Below are 19,139 nucleotides of genomic sequence, written 5' to 3' on the forward strand. Positions count from 1 at the left end.
TTTTGATTCACAGAAACGTTAGTTACACAGCAGAGATCAGAATGACTTTTTATCTCATTATTGTGAAATTTAAAATAATTGCATAGAACAAACAAAAACCAGAGTTGTATAAAATAAATCTGTATGATTTGCATTCAGTTATTCAGATTTCATGCAGTTAGGGTAACTGCTGGTTGTTTAATAATGGGCCATTCCTATTATGGTAATTACAGCTCTGAAAATTGAGCCTGTGTCTGGTAGACTGTAGAGAAATATGCAGATCTGAAGCTTATGCAGAATGTTTATGAATTTTTGTTTTCATGTGAATTATTGTTTTTGTACTAGTTCTTTTGACATCACGGGAGAATGTAGGCACAGCAGCGAAAAAAATATTTTAGAGAATTTGAACATGTGATGTTTTATTTTCTTGCGGAAGGGAGAAAAAGGTGTTGCCTCTTTTCCATAGGGATCTTTTCCATAGGGCTTTGGAAGAGGATAGAGTTATTCATAGTTAAGGTCTCACACGATTAAAGAATTAATGGCAACTCCCACACTGGGAAGCAGGTACACAGCTGCTGCAGGGCCCCCTTGCAGTAGGGGGATTGCAGATAGGTTGCCTCATTGTTTACAGACTTCATGGGAGTTATCACTCTGGCAATGTAAGGCTTGACATCTGTGGCCAGAGCCAGTGTAACCTGTGCTAGATATGGCTGCCTGCATTAAATGCTGTATCTACCTAACCTTCAGCTGTCAAGCCAGCTAGGGAAGCAGAAATGGAACAGATTTGCTTTTCCATCAAGAGCTGACACCAGAATAGAGCTTTAAACGAATGTAAGTCACATTTCCAAATTCTTTACAGCATTTCTACAGGGGATAGGTATAAAAATGTAATGGCATAATAAAGGTGGGGCATGCTCTTGAGAAATGAAATCTTTCCCTGGTCTTTCAAAGAAAAAATCGATCTCCCTTCAGTGAGTGATTTATGTCCCTCCCTCCTCCCCAGTCACTGACCTGGGAATGACCTAAGTTATTCCCTGGCCACCTTCTCTTAAATGATCTGCCCTTCTCCCTCCAAAAAATCCATCCCCATCACTAAAGCAGCCTTACTGTATCTGAGACCTATGAATGTGTACAAGAACACACGAATAGTGTGATACAGTGGGTTTTATATTCTTCTATAAGAGAACCAATAATTAAAAATATATTGCACATAAACCACAAGAAACACAGACATTCCTCTTGGTGCTTATGGCATCTCCTGTACAGCCAGAGTTCTTTTGGGGGATGGGGCGGGATGGGGGGTGTAGTACAGAGGAAGCTGTCAAATTTGCATAGCTCTTTAATGGTTCAGGACTTCCCAAGGGACCACTGCTGGTGTCTATGGCACTGTCGTCATACAGAGACACAAAACCAACAAGCTGATGAATAGCATTTTGCTGCTTTAATCCATGTTTCAGAGAGGATTATGAATAGGCCTAAACACTTTTCTCCTCTGGAACACGGGAAGCAAATAACCTGTAGCTGTTTTTCATCTTTTTTTTACCAAGCAGCAGTAATACATTTGGTGCTGTATGAGATGCTGAACGAAAGACAGTTCTGCTTGATGCTGTTGAGTATTCAGCTCAGATTCAATAAAGCAGCTCACACTTCCAGCTTATTAATTTTCAAGACTGGATTTAATTACTGCTAAGTAAATGACATAAGAAGATGTGATATCTGGGCAACCAGATGAGAAGATTGCTTAGAAGTGAGTGTTCCTTGCTTTATTTCTCGTTTTCCTCTCCTGTCCCATCACATTGCTGCCATGTGTTTGGTATGCTGAGGTGCTGAGACACAGTGTAGACGTCTTTGCAGCTTTGGCTACTAAATTAAAAATCAGATAGCAATTTTCATGGCTAATCGTGTTATTGGTTTTGGACAGCTGCTTATATAAAATTTTGCTAGTGTTCCAATTACTAGTGTTCACTAGCTTGGACACTGTAGGACTTTATAATATGGCCTCCACCAGGTACTTAACGTGTCTGTGTCCAGCAGCCCTGAAGTGAATGACACATAGCTGAGGCTATTTTAAAGCTTGTTCAAAGTCTGTGTGGAGAGCGGATGGCAGTTCTGGCAGTGCTTACAGTTTTTTATGCCTTCTCCATCCCTTGTACGTACATGACCATTTAGGGGTGCAGCCTTGCCTCTACAACAGCTGTCTCTTTCAAGCATAGCATTTATCCATGCTTTGTAATGCAGTGGTGGAATTAACACAGGGCAATTGCCAGGTGTTCCTGTAATGGCTTTGTCCTTTATGGAAGGATATCCTGAGGTTCCTCATTTTCCTAAATCTCAGTCTAACTTGGTATCTCATTTACACTGTAACTTTGCTTGGGCCTTTGCTCCTAGAGTAACAAGAAGCGTTCTGTTTGTTTTGATCCGAGGGTACCTGATAATAGTAATTTTTGCAGTCAGTGATTGGTAAACAATCACAACAGATCCCTTAGTTGCCATCTTGCAGGACCTAATTGAGACTCCGATTCTATTGATTCAGTCCTCATAAATAACATCTTCATTCCTGAACCTCACTGAGAGTTAATTAACTTCTCCATCTCCTTCCATTTCTGTGTTATTTCATCAAGCTGTATGACCATATGAGTACTAGTGCCTCAAGGGTATATGTGATAAAATCTAAACGTATCAGCTGAAAGGCAAAATTGAATGAATGTAATGCTGGCCACTGGTGGGGAGGGGTGTTTTGGTTTTGACCTTTTCAAGTGTGAGAATATAACACAGCTTCAGTGGGTCAGACCAGTTATCTGTTATCACCAAGTGTCCAAAAGCAGAGGTCAAGAAAGAATATAAATTAAGGCAGGCCAAGTTGATTCTCCTTATATTCCTTTCTCATGAAGTCTTCCTGCCTACAGCCAGTTGCACTCAGGGTCTTCCTGAACATGGTTTCTGCATGTTTAATCATTCTCAACAAACTGCTTCTGCACAGATTTTTCCGTTCAGTCTTTCAACGCATGTAGATTTTTCACATTCACAGTACAGGCAAGGACTCCCCTAGCTGAACTCTGTGCCACATGAAGCAACATTACCTTTTCTTTATTCCACATCTGCCCCCTGTCAGCTTCCCAGCTACCTTCCTTCTTGCTTTGGGGATGTCACAGAGCAGTCAGCCCCTGTGCCTCTCACACCAGCGTAAACCCTGCCTACATTGCCCAGCTACCAAACTGAAGAATTCCTGGCTACTCTGTTGTTCTCAGCATAGGAGCCTTTAAAGGAGTTATTTTGACCCTGTTCCCAGGCAGCTTGTGGCTTATGGAAGCCATTAATTATCTGCAGTTGGAGGTTAATTACCTACAGTTTTTGAACATTTGTTTACGGATAGTAATACTAATTGGGAAAGTTTACACTCTTAAAAGTTTTAACAATAGAACAGCTTTGATTTATTGTCATCTTGCTGTTCTTATGACCGTCCTCTTTTTGTAGACTTCCCCTGCTGTACACTTTTGTTAGGGGCAGAAGGTTGAACTGTGTGCACTTTTGGTCTTAACCTGTGTTACTGTTCTTATGTAAGATTATATATGAATGTATGTGTAAAAAAAATGGTATTCCAATGATACTGTTTCCAAAATAGCACTCTAATTCTTTACTACCTATATATTCTGTATATTGAAAGACAAGTTTCTCTCACTGTTCAATAAACACTGAACAACTAGAAGAAGAACAATTAGAAGATTAGGTTTATCTAAGACACCTGAAGGTGCACAAGTCCATGGGACCTGATGAGATACATCCCCGGTTCCTGAGGGAACTGGCAGATGTAGTTGCTAAGTCTTTGTCCATCATATTTGAGATGCCGTGGCAGTCAAATTCCCACTGACTGGAAGAGGGGAAACATAACCCCCGTTTTTAACAAAGGGAAAAAGGAAAACCCAGGGAACTATAGGCCAGTCATTCTCACCTTTGTGCCTGGCAAGACCATGGAGCAGATCCTCCTGGAAAATATGCTAAGGGACATGGAAAACACGGAGGTGATTGGTGACATCCAACATCGCTTCTCTAAAGATGAATTGTGCCTGGCAAATTTTGTCGCCTTCTGCGATGGGGTTACAGCATCGGTGGGTAGGGAAAGAGCAACTGATGTCATCTACCTGGAGTTCTGCAAAGCATTCAACACTGTTCCACATGACAACCTTCTCTCTAAATCAGAGAGACATGGATTTGATGGATGGATCACTTGCATGCCCAGCAGGTCAAGGGAGGTGAACTCTGCTTTTGTGAGGCCCCACCTGGAGTACTGCTTTCAGCTCTGGAGTCCCCAGCGTAAGAAAGACAGGGACCTGTTGGAGCAGGTCCAGAGGAAGGCCATAAGGATGATCAGAGGACTGGAGCACCTCTTCTCAGGAAGACAGGCTGAGGGAGTTGGGGTTGTTCAGACTGGAGAAGAGAAGGCTCTGAGACCTTATAGTGGCCTTCCAGTACCTAAAGAGGGCCTGCAGGAAAGCTGGAGAGGGACAGTTTACCAGAGTGTGTAGTGATTGAACAAGGGATGATGGCTTTAAACTAAAAGAGGGGAGATTTAGATTAGATATAAGGAATAAATTATTTACTACACAGCACTAGAACAGGTTGCCCAGAGAAGCTGTGGATGCCCCATCTCTGGCGGTGTTCAAGGCCAGGCTGGATGGGGCTTTGAGCAACCTGGTCTGGTGGGAGGTGTCCCTGACCATGGCAGGGGGATTGGAACTGGGGTCCCTTCCAACCCAAACCATTGTATGATTCTATAATTCTATGAACTAGCAGTGGACAGTACTAAACTTGTTAATAAAACTAAGATGCTTGCCTAGAGCATTTATCATTAGTGATAATTAAATCTCAGCAATGGACTCACACTAATTAGAAATTACATTTTGTGTTGAGGGATGATAATTATTTGCTCATGTTAATTTACAGAGGGAAGGATTCCTAGTGCACTGAAACAATATAGATATTTACAGTGACTTCAGAGGCCTTGGCTAATTCATTAATCGCAAACAACAACAAAAAAAAGCTCTAGTGTGTAATCCAGTTTTGTAAGTGCAGATCAGGTTACCAAGATTTAGTTAGTGTTACGTAAGACGTTTCCTAAAGTTTAGTGCTAAGTGCAGCATTAAATGTGAATTGTTATTCTTGTTCAGAACTGAAATTTAATTTAAATGCATTTATGTCCTCCTATGTTGACATATTACTAATGTTTGTGTTTGGGGAGAAATTCACTTATTAGAATGTATGGACGCTGGGCCATTTATGCAGTTTTTTAATTTTGGTGTCACCTCAGAGCACTTAAAAGCGTGTTCAGACTCAAACAGTGAACACTCAACACTTTTTCAAGAGGGTTGCAATTTGTTTAGCCTGAAAAGACATAAGTCTACTATGCAGAAAACAAAGACATCATAAAAGTGAAGCTCATAAAAATACGATTAAAAGCTACACCAAAGCTCAGGAAAGTCTTCAGAGCTTCCTCCCATCCTGGATTGCACTGCAGCTTGAAAATCTGTGACCTAATTTTTTATTTTTTTTTCCTGGGCCTTTTAACATTTTGTTGCCTGGGTCAGTTTTTGAGAGAGAAGTTTTTCAAGAGTTATGTTTCTCTTCTAACAGAATGAAGTTCCTGAAGCTAAGAAAGAAGAATCTTTGCTAGATCTGGACTTCGACCCTTTCAAGCCAGAAGCTGTATCAACAGGAGTATCTCATTCACCCATGTCTCAGGTATCTCTTTGCTTTTGAGGCAAGCAAAGCACACAAATGCAAAGTACTGTCTTTGGTAGTAAAGGTTTTCCTGATGTACTAATGAGCAGTATATTGGCAGCATCTGAAACACTGGATCTTCCTGAGCAGCTCTTGTCAGCCATATATCTTTCCCTTTTAGTAACCTCATACTTGATGATATACTGGAGGAAGAGGAAGTTGTCAGGTGGTAAAATGAGTTGTCTGCCAATAAGAATGGTTGCTGGTACCTTGGCCTTGACTTTGGCACATCGTTATCTTCCTTCTTTAGAACATCTCTTAATGCTAACATTATAATCCTCCAACACCTGCTTTTCTGACAATGTTTCTGACCTAGCTTTGACTTTTCATGTCTGGAAACAGGTGTAAGGGGGCCTAGGTCTTATGGAGTCAGCATGCAATTGTTTTGCTGTGATGAATTTTCCATACCAAGCAGGGGATATGATCTGAGTGGTTTTGGTTTCATAAATTCATTTTAGACCTAATCTCAAGGAAAGTGAGAGGATGGAATAGCATGCTCCTTTGCAGGATGTTGTGTTAAAGAATTCTGTGTTCTACATTAATATTTGCCATGGTAGTTTCTAGTTTCTCTCAGCAATATATTAAAAAAAAAAAAAAGCTTATATGAAAGTTGCTGATTTTCTTTGGTTTGCCTTAAAGCACCTACTGTTTTAAGATCCAGAACTCGCCCTCACTACCCCTAGGGCTGATAGTAAAATACAGTAGTTCCCTTGTCCAGCAGAGCTGGAGCTCAGTGTTATACACAGACAAGGAACCAATATTAGCACACTGTTAGCAAAGCCTATTATCCCTGTGGCTATCACTAACCTGCCTTGTACTATGAGACATGAGAGGACTAATCAGCTGTTCAGGAATGCAGCACTGGGAAAGGAGTGATCAGATAAGAAGCTTTAAGGCTGAGACAGTCCTTGATCTCAGTTAATTAATTTCTTATTTGGTGTGGAGTCCTCATTATATAAGGAGATCTGTACCGATTTCTGATGGGTTATGCACTGTCAGAAAAACAGTGCAGAGTCAGCACTCCGAACAGCAGCTGAAGTTTCTCATTGTGGTTTGCTAGGAGTGTTTAATTATAATAGAGACCTTGTTCATCTTGTTATTTTTCATGCTTCCTGGAAACAAGAAAAGAAAAGAAAAGAAAAGAAATCACTTGGCGCTCAGCAGTGACAGAAAATTCTGACTGTGACTTTGCTAACTGTCCCCTTTCAGCCTGTCGCGTAATAATCCTGATGAGAGCAGTGGGATCATTAAAACAAAAATATGTAACCTCACTGACAGACCCTGTTTGTCCTGACATCATACTGTACAGTGTGACTGCAGTATATTTTATTACTTTAATGAAAATAGTTATTTTAAATTCAACTGTACCATGAGATAGAGAATATAATTCTGTGTAGAAAAGTACATTGTAAGTTTTCATCTATGTACACAGGAAGAATTAACTGAGCACCTTCCGTCTCTTCTCCTTCCACCTCTCATCCCACCAAATATACATGTTAAAAATGGTCCACATCCGCAGGCATGTGTGGAAGAGTCAGTGTACTGTATTTTTAGAAGAAGGAAGAATAGCTCTGCAGACAAGTTTCCGTCTCACTGGATGTGACAGCGTCATTTCTATGGGAGCACAGACAGAATTAAATCTGTGACTGCAGTATTTGGAGACCCCTATGCTACTTTGCAGAGAATTAGGAAGACAGCCTGAAGTGGTCTTTCTATATCTGTACTGGTTTTGCCTCAGTTATGGATATTTTCCCTTCAGCAAACTGTGCTGAAGTAGTGAACTGAAGACAGGAGTAATCTGTACTATGATGCCTCGAGAGGCCAGACATGACTTCCCTATTGATCATTTAATTACCTCCCCCCAGTACTCTGCCACTGTGATCAGATTACAGTAAGTAAGCCCTAGTCTGCCTTTCCTCACTTGCTTTTCTGTATTGTTGTGGTTTAACCGGCCAGCAGCTCAGCACCACACAGCCATTCGCTCACCCTCTCTTCCCCATTATGATGGAGAAGAGAATCGGAAAAAAAAGTAAAAGCTTGTGGGTAGAGATAAAGACAGTTTATTAGGACAGTTCATTAGGACAGAAAAGAAATAATAACAATAATGATAGTAATAATAATAATGTGTAAAAAACAAGTGATGCACAATGCAATTTCTCACTACCCGCTGACCGATGCCCAGCCCGTCCCCAAGCAGCAGTCCCCCTGACTCTGGCCAGCCACCCCATAATAATTGCTCAGCATGACACCACAAGGAATGAGACATCCCTTTGGCTAGTTTGGGTCAGCTGTCCTGGTTCTGTCCCCTCCCAGCTCCTGTTGAACCCCCAGCCCCCTCGCTGACAGGACAGAGCGAGAAGGTGAAAAGTCCTTGGCTTAGTGTAAGCACTGCTCTGTAACAGTACAACAGCATGTTATCAACATTATTCTCATCCTAAATCCAAAACACAGCACCATACCAGCTACTAGGAGGAAAATTAACTCTATCCTAGGTGAAACCAGGACATGTTTCTACACCTGCTTCTGAGGTGGCCTTTCTAAATGTGCCTGGCCATCAACTCCTTTTACTAGCTGTGGTCTGTCTTGCCTTTTCCTCAGTATGCTCCCTTCACCTTGTGCACAAAGTCTTGTGAAAAATGAAAGAAAAATTAAGAAATGAAAATGAGCACTCCCCTTCCATGGAAGTTGGTAGGATGTCTGGGGGTTGCACCAGTTAGGGCTAGTAGAAGAGACCTATCATTTTTCAGCTAATAAGGTTACATCAGAATAAGCAGGTACACTTGTGAGTTACACCTGCAGAGGGCACACTCACCTGGACTTAAACAAAATTAAACCAATTGACTCTGTGGTTATAAAAAAAGAAGCAGGCAAGAAAAGAAGCCAAATGCAGCAATTCTTTCTGTTAGGCAAATGTTAGATGTCACATTTAACATTTGGAAATATTTCAGGAACACTTTTACGCTTTACTTTATGAATATCTCATGTTTTCATTTTTCATGGACTTTAACTTAGATGTGAATGTAGTGGAGGTGTTTCAAAGTATCTCCGACAGAATTTGAGTTCCCTCACATGTGGGGGCTATTAATATTAGGCCTGAAGTCTGCTTCTCTTCTTTCATTTGTCCACTCAGCTCTTTTGTTGAGAGGTCACTAACATTTATAGCTTAACAAACTGGAAAACAAAATTAAAGCAGTGGTCAACTTTCTTGTTTTCTTTCCCCAAAAGCATTTTCCTTTGTTGTGTTGAAGTTATAAGAAAACTCATTTGTTTTCAGTGGATAGCTGAATCATTTCCTGCCTAAAAATCCTGACCTACATAAGCTTCTTAAAGCTTACACCTTACTGAGGCACCTGTATGCACCTGTTGAAGGTCATTCAGAGTCACCAGTTCAGAATCTAGTTGTTACTCAAGTATACAGCAGTATGAATTCACTGGAAAACAACTGCTACTTGGAAGTGGGAAATACCACAGTCCACCACTTAGTGCTCATCCTACTTAACCAAAAGGGGCATATTATGCAGATATGTACACACACACACACACACACACGTTCAGATATAAAATATATACATATTATAAACATGCTTATTTATAAGTTCTTCTCTCACGTTAGTTAATGCATGCAGTTATGTAGCATGTTGAACATACAGTAAATGAACAATGTTTTTCTAAGGGTGTCTTTTTCCTCTCCTTTTTTCAGACATTGCCATGGGATCTATGGACGGTAAGGCTGACTGACATTTATCATTGTGAATTGGGATGTTTTTTTGTGTATGATTTTGTAACACCCTCAACTCAGATTTATAATGCTTTCCCCAGAAGTCAAGATATAGAATTTACAGACCATGACAAACACTTTAAAGTATATGAAACCACCTGGGATTTTTTTAAAACCAACAGGAAAAAAAAAAATCTCTCTTGCTTGGCCTATAAAACCTAAATGATGTCAGAAATCTAGGCTAATAAGATTCATGATCATTACAGCTAAACGTTTGCTGCTTTTATTCTCATCTGCTTTATAGTTTTCAGAGGGTAGGAATGGATGCTAGTCACTTCTCTTAATTATCTGAAGATATATTTCCTTTAACTTGTAGGATTTTAACCCAGTGGGCACCTATTTTCTCACAATTCAGGAGTGAAGAGAAAATTTAACTTGTTCTTTTAATAGTGAGCATACAGTGAACTGGATTTATTCACAAAAGCAGCTGCTGCTTTAAAAAGCTGCAGAGATATTTCTTTACACTTCCTGGTGTCAAATCAGATACAGTGATCTGCAGGAAGAAAACAGCTTGTTTTTATAAGCTTTCTTTCAATTTTTGTCATGGAGATAGTTGAGTTGACTTGATGTGCAGCCTGGAACACCCGTTTTTTGGCCTTTTTCAGATTCAGGCAGCACAGAAATCTGTGAATGCTTCTCATGCATTCAGATTTGCAGCACTATTTTGTGAACATGACTTATATGATGTATATTAAACACTCATTTCTTTCTACTGGGAAAGGTTAAATAAAGTCTGGAAAAAGTCACACATGCAGACTAGCCAAAATTGCAAGGTTACCAGTATCTAGACCAGCTAAAATAACCCAGAAATATTTCAGATTTATAGCTTTAAACTAATAGTAGATATCTTTGCCATTGTCTTTTTTTCACAGTTTTATTTATAGCTCATTAATGTTATGTATGTATTGTGTATTATAATTATTTCCCTCTTTGCTTTAGTTAAAAAAAAAGCAAGTAATGAGCTTCACAGCTAAATGTTTGAAATTGGGACTACTCAACCTTTACGGAGTTCCTCTTCATACCGAGTGCAGAGTAGTTGTTGATCTTCCTTGCAGAATTTGTATCTGTTCAAAGTGGTGGTGTAAACAGCTGGCTTTGTGGCTTGATGCCTTACTGTGTGTGGATGCAAATGCCTCTTCATGGTGCAGTGGTGGAGTATCAAAGCTGCGCACTGATACCACTTTGGTTGCCTCCTTCTGTGTTTGCTGTGTGAGAGTGATTCCTCCCTTCAGTTGAGATGTAATAGGGTACCCATGATAAAAATGTCAGTGGGTCTCAGAGGAAGGCAAGGCATGAGAAATATTTGGTGTACCTGTAGAACTTCTTTTCTCATGCAGTCCAGTGGCTAGAAGCATGGCTTAAAAGAAGGGGCCTGTGATTAGTCTTCAGTAGAGTGGCTCTGCTGCTTCTCCACACCAGTTTTGTAACTGCTGCTGGTTAGGTAATGATAATTAATGAACTTCCGCTCTAAAAACAGCAACAACAAAAAAAACATATTCTTGTTTTCTGTGCTTTATATATACATTTTTTTTCTATACAGACAAGCAGCGAATTGGCGCAGCCGGTAAGCAAACCTCCCCCCAAAATTGCAACCACTCTAGATATATGCTTTATTCAATGTGGTATAATGTATAGTTTTCTGTTTCGTCTATCAGTGCCGCTCTTCTAGATTGCAATCTACTGCCTCCAAATGTTGCAAGCCACAACGCTTTTCCTTAAACTGCTTAATTTAGTCACTTTCATTCTTTAAATTAAAACTGCTATAGTAAAATATAAATTTTGTGTTTTCTCATCAAGTCCGCCTTTATCTTTTTCATCTTGTGTTTTTTCTTTGCTTTTCTGTCTGCTTAAAGCCTGACTCTTCAAAAAGTCTTTCCCTGTGTAACCTGGTCATGGAGGAAACCCCAAACATTGGGTCATCAGAAGATATTAACAGATCCCAAACTGATCTAGGTTCTCTCAACTGGGGCCTAGATGTTAGCACACCCAGTGTCAGCCAGGAAATTACTACAGGCAGTTCTTTGCTTTTCCCTGGGGCAGAGCAAACCTCAAGTGAATCCATGGGTATGCTGCCTGCTAGTATTTGGCCTGCTGTAGGTGAGCAGGAGGATGCTGCACCGGGGTCTGCTTCAGTAACTGAAAACCAGAGGACTTCACTGGAGGACCTATTGGATGCTAAAAATGTCCCATGGGAAGATGTGGTGACCAATCAGCCTTTAGAGAACATAACCAGTTTTGAGACACCCATCCTAGGAACTGATAGCTTGCTGGATAAACCCCTCCCATGTGATGTGCAAATGGCAGAGGAAGAGCAGGAGGAAGAAGAGTCTCTGTGGGCAGGCGTCAAGCCAAGTGAAAAGGTAGAGACCAGAGCTGTTAACTGCAAGGAGGTAGAAGGTACAGAGGAAACGGAAGAGCAAGGTTGTGAAACAAAAGGAAATAGTGAGGCAGAACTTCATAAGGGTTTAGCAAAGTCAGAGTGTGAAACTTTAGTCAGCACAGAGGCAGAAAATTTACATGAGTTGGAAGATAACAATGGGGAAGCTGGGAGAGCTAGTGTTGCTAGCCTAGAAAACCCTGGGGGAAAAGAATTCAAAGAGGTAAATGTCGTTGAGGAGGTAGATGGAGAAAAAGCATTGCTGAGCACAGGATTGGAAGACGGGGACAAAGTAGTAGTGGATAAAACTACAGAAGACACTAGCGGTGAACCTGAGAGAGTCTTTGGTGTCTGGACTCAGGACCATGAAAGGATGTTTGAGGGTGGCTTAGACCAAAATGACAATGTTACTGGAGAGAATCCATCCATGGTGTGTATAAACAGGACAGAGCATGTTGACCTAGAGGTAACTGACCACACAGAAAAGGACCCTACAAATACTGGAAACATTCTGTGTGACACTGAATTGTTCAGTGCAGAAGAGTCTGGTAAAGGACCTGAAGACAATGGTAGTGCTGCTGATGAAGGTCAAGCTGCTGCTGAAAAAGCGCAGGCATTGTTGCCTGAGACACCTGATGCTGCTAGCACAAACTGCAGTAATCTTTGCCTGGATAATACAGAAGACCAAATGACAGGTAGCGCAGAAGCAGCAGTCACTGAAGAGCATCCTAGTCACAGTGGTATTCCTGAAGTCTTGGAAACAGACCCCTGGCTGGCAAACTGGGATCCAACAGTTACTAATGACTCCTGGGGGTTTTCTAACCTGTCAGATGGCCAAGCCAATGGACTGGATAATTGGCCCTTTTTCCCCCAGCAGCAAGACGCAGAGGAAGGTAACATCGAAAATGCTTGGTTAGGCATTAGTGATAAATGGTCTACACAGGACCTGGGAGCGACTGGTAACAGCTGGGGAGAAGTAGGTGTAAGCACAAGCAATAAAAGTCAGGAGGAACCAGTAAAACAAGGCTTGCCTGGGGAGCAGGCAAGTGTTAGCTGTCCTGGACCGAGCAAGGAAATAGCTAGACCCTTGGCTCTGTTTCAAATGGGAAATTCCCGAAATGCTAGCACCGAGAGTTCAACTAGTCCTAAAGACAATGAGACCAACAACTCAGATTTATCTGAAGATGAAATTGCTAACCGGAGATATGGATTGTTGTACCAGGAAATTGAGGCTGATAAAGAAGAGGTACCTACCCCAGTGTGTAGCCTAGTCTAGACAAAGAGTTCCTTAGGCCATGCATAACCTTGTTGTTTCAAAACACTCCATCTGTGTGTTTCCCAGTACCCCTCCTAAGCCCTTGCTATTCTTTTTTGAAAAATGGTCACGCGACTGTTCATAGTGTGGTGCCCTTCAGCCATGTAATGAAACAGGCTGACAAAAATGCATTTCAAAAAGGTGGATGAAGCGTCACACTGTGAAGGCACGTGGTGTCTCACAGCTTCTGTATTTCATACATATAATTTTAAATGCATCTACAGCCTTTTTCTTTTTAAGTATATAAAAATACTTTCTGTTTTTTCTTTTTATTTTGGTGCCTTCTTTAAGCCTGTGAAACCTGTTATCAGATAGCACTGTCATATATCTTGCTGCCTTGCCCTTCCTTTTTTTCTTTTTTAATATTATTTTTTTTGGTCTGGCTTATTTTTGTTTTGCAAATAGAAATATTTTACTCATGTTCTCATCTAGTAAACAAATGATAATTTGTTCTGATCTTCACTTTTACTTAGGCATCTAGCACTGCATTTAATGGATTTGCACAGGTAAGAAATAAACAAGTTTTGAGATTTTATTTTTTTCTATGCTGTTGGGAAGAGATTAGGACTAGCTGCACAGTTTTGGAAAATCTGTTCTACAGACTAGCTGTACAATAATGTCATAATGACACAAATCCTAAACTTGTCTGTTCTCAGAAAGTATTTGTAGACGTTACCAGGATGCTACTACTCTTGGCCTGATTGAATTTAGCTGGAAAATTCCCATGACCTTAGGAAGACTGATTTTCTTTTCTCGTAAATGAACTGGTTTAGCATTTTCATTGTTTTTTTTTTTTTTTTTAATTTTATTTTTCTCACTATCCCTAAATCTTGTAAAGCATGGCTTCCTCATGGCTTTCACATACTTTCAGTAACTGTATATATGTATATATAAAATGTGATTTGTTTCTGCAACTTTATTTTCATTTAAAATATATCTTAATCTGGAAGTTAAACCCGAGCGTTTACTGCTCTGCTGTTGGTGAGACTGCATTATGCATTGCAGCAGTGCAGCACATGAAGATACCATACTTATGCTGTCAAATTCCAGGGCAGTGCCTAAATCCCAAATTGTAATGCAGACGATCTAGGGCTTTGTTAAGTTCCAGCAACCTTTCAGAGAATGGCTTATCCACAGAACACTCTGTACACCATTTTTCAGCACATACAAAAAAAGCTGAGCCTCTACAAGGCTGGAAATGAGCCTTTCAGTGCTTATTTATTTTACTCCAGGTCTTTTAAATTAGTAAAAGATCTATAAGAAAAGACAAAAACACAAGTCTTCCATCCCATTTCACTAAGGCAAAATGTTTGCCCCAAGGAAATAAAAATTTGATGCCCACACCCTCATGGTAGGACTGGGACCCATCAATGTTTTCCAAAGTAAATGTTTCTGAATAAGGTATTGAAAAATTCATTCTCCACTTTTGTACATTCTTAATGCACGTATAGAACTTTGTATCTCTTATTACTTGGCACTATAGCTGCTATTCAAATAAAAGCCCAGAATCACAAGGAAGTGAAAGTAGCTCAGAGTTTGCATACTCCCCATGCACATGTACATGCAGTCTGGAAGAAAAAAAAAATCTGACTTTCTCGACTTTGAAGTGCAGTGTGACTGAAACAAAGTCCTTGCTATTCTCATGTATTTAATGAAGGGTTCTTCACTGCTTTAATAACTTAGCACAGCTTAGAATTGTGGAATATACACTATACACTTGAAAAAATAGTGTCTTTAATGTTAATATTGCTTAACTAGTAACAAATATTAATAACTATATAGATGATCTATTTGCCTACTTATTCTAGGTGAAGTTATAGATGACTTTGCCTGAATAACCTATAAAATATCAGGTCTTTTGTAGACAACTGCAAAGATTCCATGTCAAATATTGTCTCATTGATTTTCATTTTTATATCTAGGATGCCGGTGCATTTACAGTGCAATCAAACGAGAACGTGACAGAGACTTTGGTAAGCGGTAGCTTTTGCTTCCTTTATAAATGACCTATAAAAAGAGTACCATTTTTAATTTGTGCCAAAATATCTGCTCCTTGTTCGTTTTCCACCCTCTAATTCACAAAACCTTAACCTGAAAGAGTAAGTGGGTGTATCACTGTAGTTGTAAATCTTTACTCACTGAAAGTCTTTCACAAGGATAGCATGGCATAAAAGAAAAGAAAAACAGGCTTCCTTCACGTACTTTTATTTTTCAAAGGTATAGTCAAACAGTTTCCTCATTTATTGCAGTTAAGAAACAACAAGAATGGGTACTATGGTCCAGTGTACATCAAGGAAGTGATGGTACATGATGGCTGTTTACATACCCCAATATTACTGTAGCCTTATCTATCCTCCACATTATTAATAGTAGGCATAATAAAGGAGTGGGAAATATTTTTGGAAATGATCATACTTTGGCAGTTTCTTAGTTTCTGCTAGTCTTTGGTTAGCCTGGAGTATGAATGTGGAATAGCAGCATTGCTGGGCAAGTGCTATAGCTACTAAAGAACAGCAGCATGATACTGAATAGTATTTAATGTGGCTTTCGTATAATGCCTGTGGTGGTGCTTGTATTTGGAATGGTTACTGAGTGCAATGAGTGCATTTTTAGTATTTTTACTTGTAGTTCAAATGTGGTAAATAGTCTGAAGACTGCTTGCCCACAAGTCACTTGAAGCACATCAACAGAATCTGCATTATAACATTTTGCCCTTGGTTGCAAGCCTGAAAATATCTTCCAGCATTAAACCTCAGGAAACTCATTAGTCATCTTACCTGCGATAAATCTGTCTTGAGTTTCTCATTTCAGTCCTGTTTCTTCTTTGTGAAATTCCCTAGAGCTGATATTAACACACTTCCGAGAGAGATTTCTGCACAGTGTGGTATAATATAATGAATGTTTCTTTATTCTGTTCCAAATCCTGAAGGTCTTGTTTAGGCAGACTTCTCTGTACCTCATTAAAAACCGGTCTGCTTAAGGAATATGTGGGAAAAGAAGTGAAAGGCCATGTTGTTTTGTTTCATTTTGTGTTCCTGAAAAATATCAGGGGGGAGAAGATTTTAGTACTTTTTTTTTAAGAATTTCATGGAAGCTGTCTCTTCATCACAGGAGACCTTCTAGCCAGCTGTATGTTATCAACTCCAAAGCAGCTAAATAGCTTTCAAGCTTCTTATTATGCTGAGCAATTTGTTCATGGCAAATTAATCTACTGGGTTTATTTTAAATGGTTGAGTCAGCCATCTTTATAAATGAAATATGCTGAGCACAGCTTGCAGCTCTCCCCTTGTATGTGTGCATATTTGCAAGGTGACGGCACCAACAGAGATTGTGATTTTGCTGTGGGCTATTTTGCTACAGGACTGAATGTGTTGCAGGGCTGGTGATGATTACTATATCTGCTTGCTAAAAAAAAATAATCCTATCCCAGATTTTAAAAGGGTGGGAATCCCAATAGTGTTGTTGATAAATGGATGCCTTGTAGGTGATTGAGAGTTTAAGAGGGAATGCAAGTTAAAAAGAAACCAGGGATGAGTTTCACACTTCCAGAATTCAGTGTGAAGCAGTCAGTGTGTATGTAAAAACTGTTTGGGTCTCTGCTAATTGCTTCCCCCCTTTACTGGAGAAGGGGTCTGAGAACTGACAGAACTAAGGAATAGGGGATAATTTTAAAAACTCATATTTGAAGGTATAGGTTGGAACACGTGTGGCCTTACCATCACTTTCTGGAGCATTCTTGAGCAAACTGACTGCTTTCCTCCCATTTTCACTGCCACTTTCAGTAACTCAGTAAAGCAGTGCTCTCTTTCTTTAAGTGAGGTATATAGGTCTGGCTCAGTTTACATATAGGACACTGAGGATGCAGGAGCCCTGTAGATGCTAAGCAGTAACAAGGTGTTGTAATGCCAAGCATTGCCATCTTCTCCCTGGCAAAGCCCTGCAAACACTGAGCCTGCCAGGAGTGAAGCAACACTGTGGTGCCATGCAGAGTTCCCATTCCCTTCCTCTCTCCCCACTATTACGTGCTCCTCAACTATTTTTCCACTGCCTACTTAAAAATCAATAAAACAAAAGACTGAGGCCGAAGAAGCTCCACCTGGAGAACCCAAGGTCGAGGAAACCCCTGCTGCTGCTGCTGTGGAAAAGGAGACCATCCCTGCTGAGCCTGCCAAGCCAGCAGAGCAGGCTGCGGTGAGTGACCTGCCCCCCGTGTCCACCTCACCGGCCTCATCTGAGCCACCTCTCATCATGGTGAACGTGCCTGCTGCATTTCAGCCATCCTTTCCATTCTTCACTGCCCATCCGTGGTTGGCTTCTCCAGCGCCTGACTGCGTCACAGCATGTCTCTCCAGCAACGCGTGCTTCTTTGGGCCCTAAAATGTCATTCCTCTTAAGAGTGGCATTTTAGACTGAAGTTCAGCTGAACGATTGTGGTTTTATCTGTTGTTCTGTTTGATTCCAGATGAACTTCAGGAGGGGAAAGAATTGACGCCATTTATAAATGACCTTATTAGCAGTTTTCTCATTTTATTTTAAGCTGAGCTGTAAGCACTAAGACAATGTGTATCTTGTATGGCCCTTGCTAGAGCATGAAAGTACCAGCAAAATGTGATTGTAATATAAAGATCTATAAGTCTTATGGTTTTATAAGCTAGCCATGAGCCAAGGAGGGAACTCCAAAGCACCTGTATGGAAATGTTTAGGTGTCAGTATTTGGGAAACAGAGGGAGGAGAAGAAATAACAGCTCTGCAAGAAGAGCAAAGCAGGGTACTCAGTATCTCTACAAAATGAGAGGTGGTCTGAGACGATAGGCATAGGGGTAGCATCCTTTTTACAACAGGTATCCCAGTGAATACCCTTTTTGTCAAGCTGAGGTTCCTCTTCTACATACTACTTTCAGGAGGTCTTGGAGGTGGGTGGTACCCACAGGCTAAGAAACCCCTCAAAAGAAATGCATCAGTTTTTGTAGGCTGCCAGTCTGACAGTATTGATGCTGTCCTCGATTCAATAACGGTTCAAAGTCTGTAACAAGTGTTCAACACTGTTAAAATATGAACAGAAATCTGATGGACCAGAAGCTGACTAGGTATGAAGCTGTACAGCGCTACAGGAAAACTGTACAACAGGAAAGTTGTACAGTTATACTGCAGAATGCTGTTTTTGGGAAATCTGAGTTGATATCCTCAGAGACAACCTCCTTGTTACAGGAAAGGTCAATCATTCCTTTTTATAGTGAATAAAATGACCCCCAAATATTTTGTTTTCCCTCACATTCCATGTTGCTGAGTAAAAATGTGAGGGCTGAACCTGAGCACCATTGCAAATTCCTGCTGAAAATCTGGGCAGAAATAGTGGAAGTTTTCTGGGTCAGTTCCTTTGCCATAGAAGCCAGTGGAAGCTTCGTAGCTGTGTTCATTGACCATCAAGCATGCTTCAGTGCAGTAAATGTTCACAGAGGAACTGGGTTCAGTTTGCTGAACCTGCTGTTGGCCTTGGGCAAATCCCTGTGTATCTTTATCTACGAAGTAGGAATGATGATGCTCTCTTCATCATAAAAGTAGGCATTTTTCAGTAAAGCATTTGATATTTTGCCATTTGGGAAATAATATTAAGCAGGTGCAAATCAACTGAAGAAAGTAGAAGTATCTGTCACCTGCAGACAAGTCAGTGCAGAGCATCAACTTATCAGATATGCAGAGACATGTACTGTCTCGTGGGTCTGTCTATGGAGTTGATCATATTTAACATTTCTGCTAACTGCAATGGCCCAGACACCACAAGCCTGATGGTGACTTTTATTGATGACTACAGGCTGGGTAATGTCACTAACACAAGGGGACAGCATTAAGAGAGCATACAAACACAACTGAGGGCTGGCTTGAAAGTGTTATGAAGCTCTACCCACCAGTGAGAG

General features: G+C 40.5%; 1 protein-coding gene across 5 annotated transcripts in view; it reads left to right on the forward strand.

The window, feature by feature from the left end:
* Positions 1–19,139, forward strand: part of AMPH (amphiphysin) — a 131,175-nt gene that overhangs the window by 94,764 nt on the left and 17,272 nt on the right. For 2 of the 5 annotated variants that reach the window (XM_080582224.1, XM_080582225.1), the window contains exons 12-17: positions 5,608–5,715; positions 9,455–9,478; positions 11,073–11,096; positions 11,386–13,155; positions 13,698–13,730; positions 15,147–15,197. In XM_080582224.1, coding sequence (XP_080438350.1) covers positions 5,608–5,715; positions 9,455–9,478; positions 11,073–11,096; positions 11,386–13,155; positions 13,698–13,730; positions 15,147–15,197 — 2,010 coding nt within the window. Of the gene's footprint in view, positions 1–5,607; positions 5,716–9,454; positions 9,479–11,072; positions 11,097–11,385; positions 13,156–13,697; positions 13,731–15,146; positions 15,198–17,298; positions 17,416–19,139 lie in introns of all 5 variants that reach the window. The other 3 variants (XM_080582223.1, XM_080582226.1, XM_080582227.1) reach the window with 3 other exon arrangements.

Source organism: Anser brachyrhynchus (genome assembly GCF_964034855.1).
Source record: "Anser brachyrhynchus genome assembly, chromosome: 2".
NCBI classification, from domain to species: domain Eukaryota; kingdom Metazoa; phylum Chordata; class Aves; order Anseriformes; family Anatidae; genus Anser; species Anser brachyrhynchus.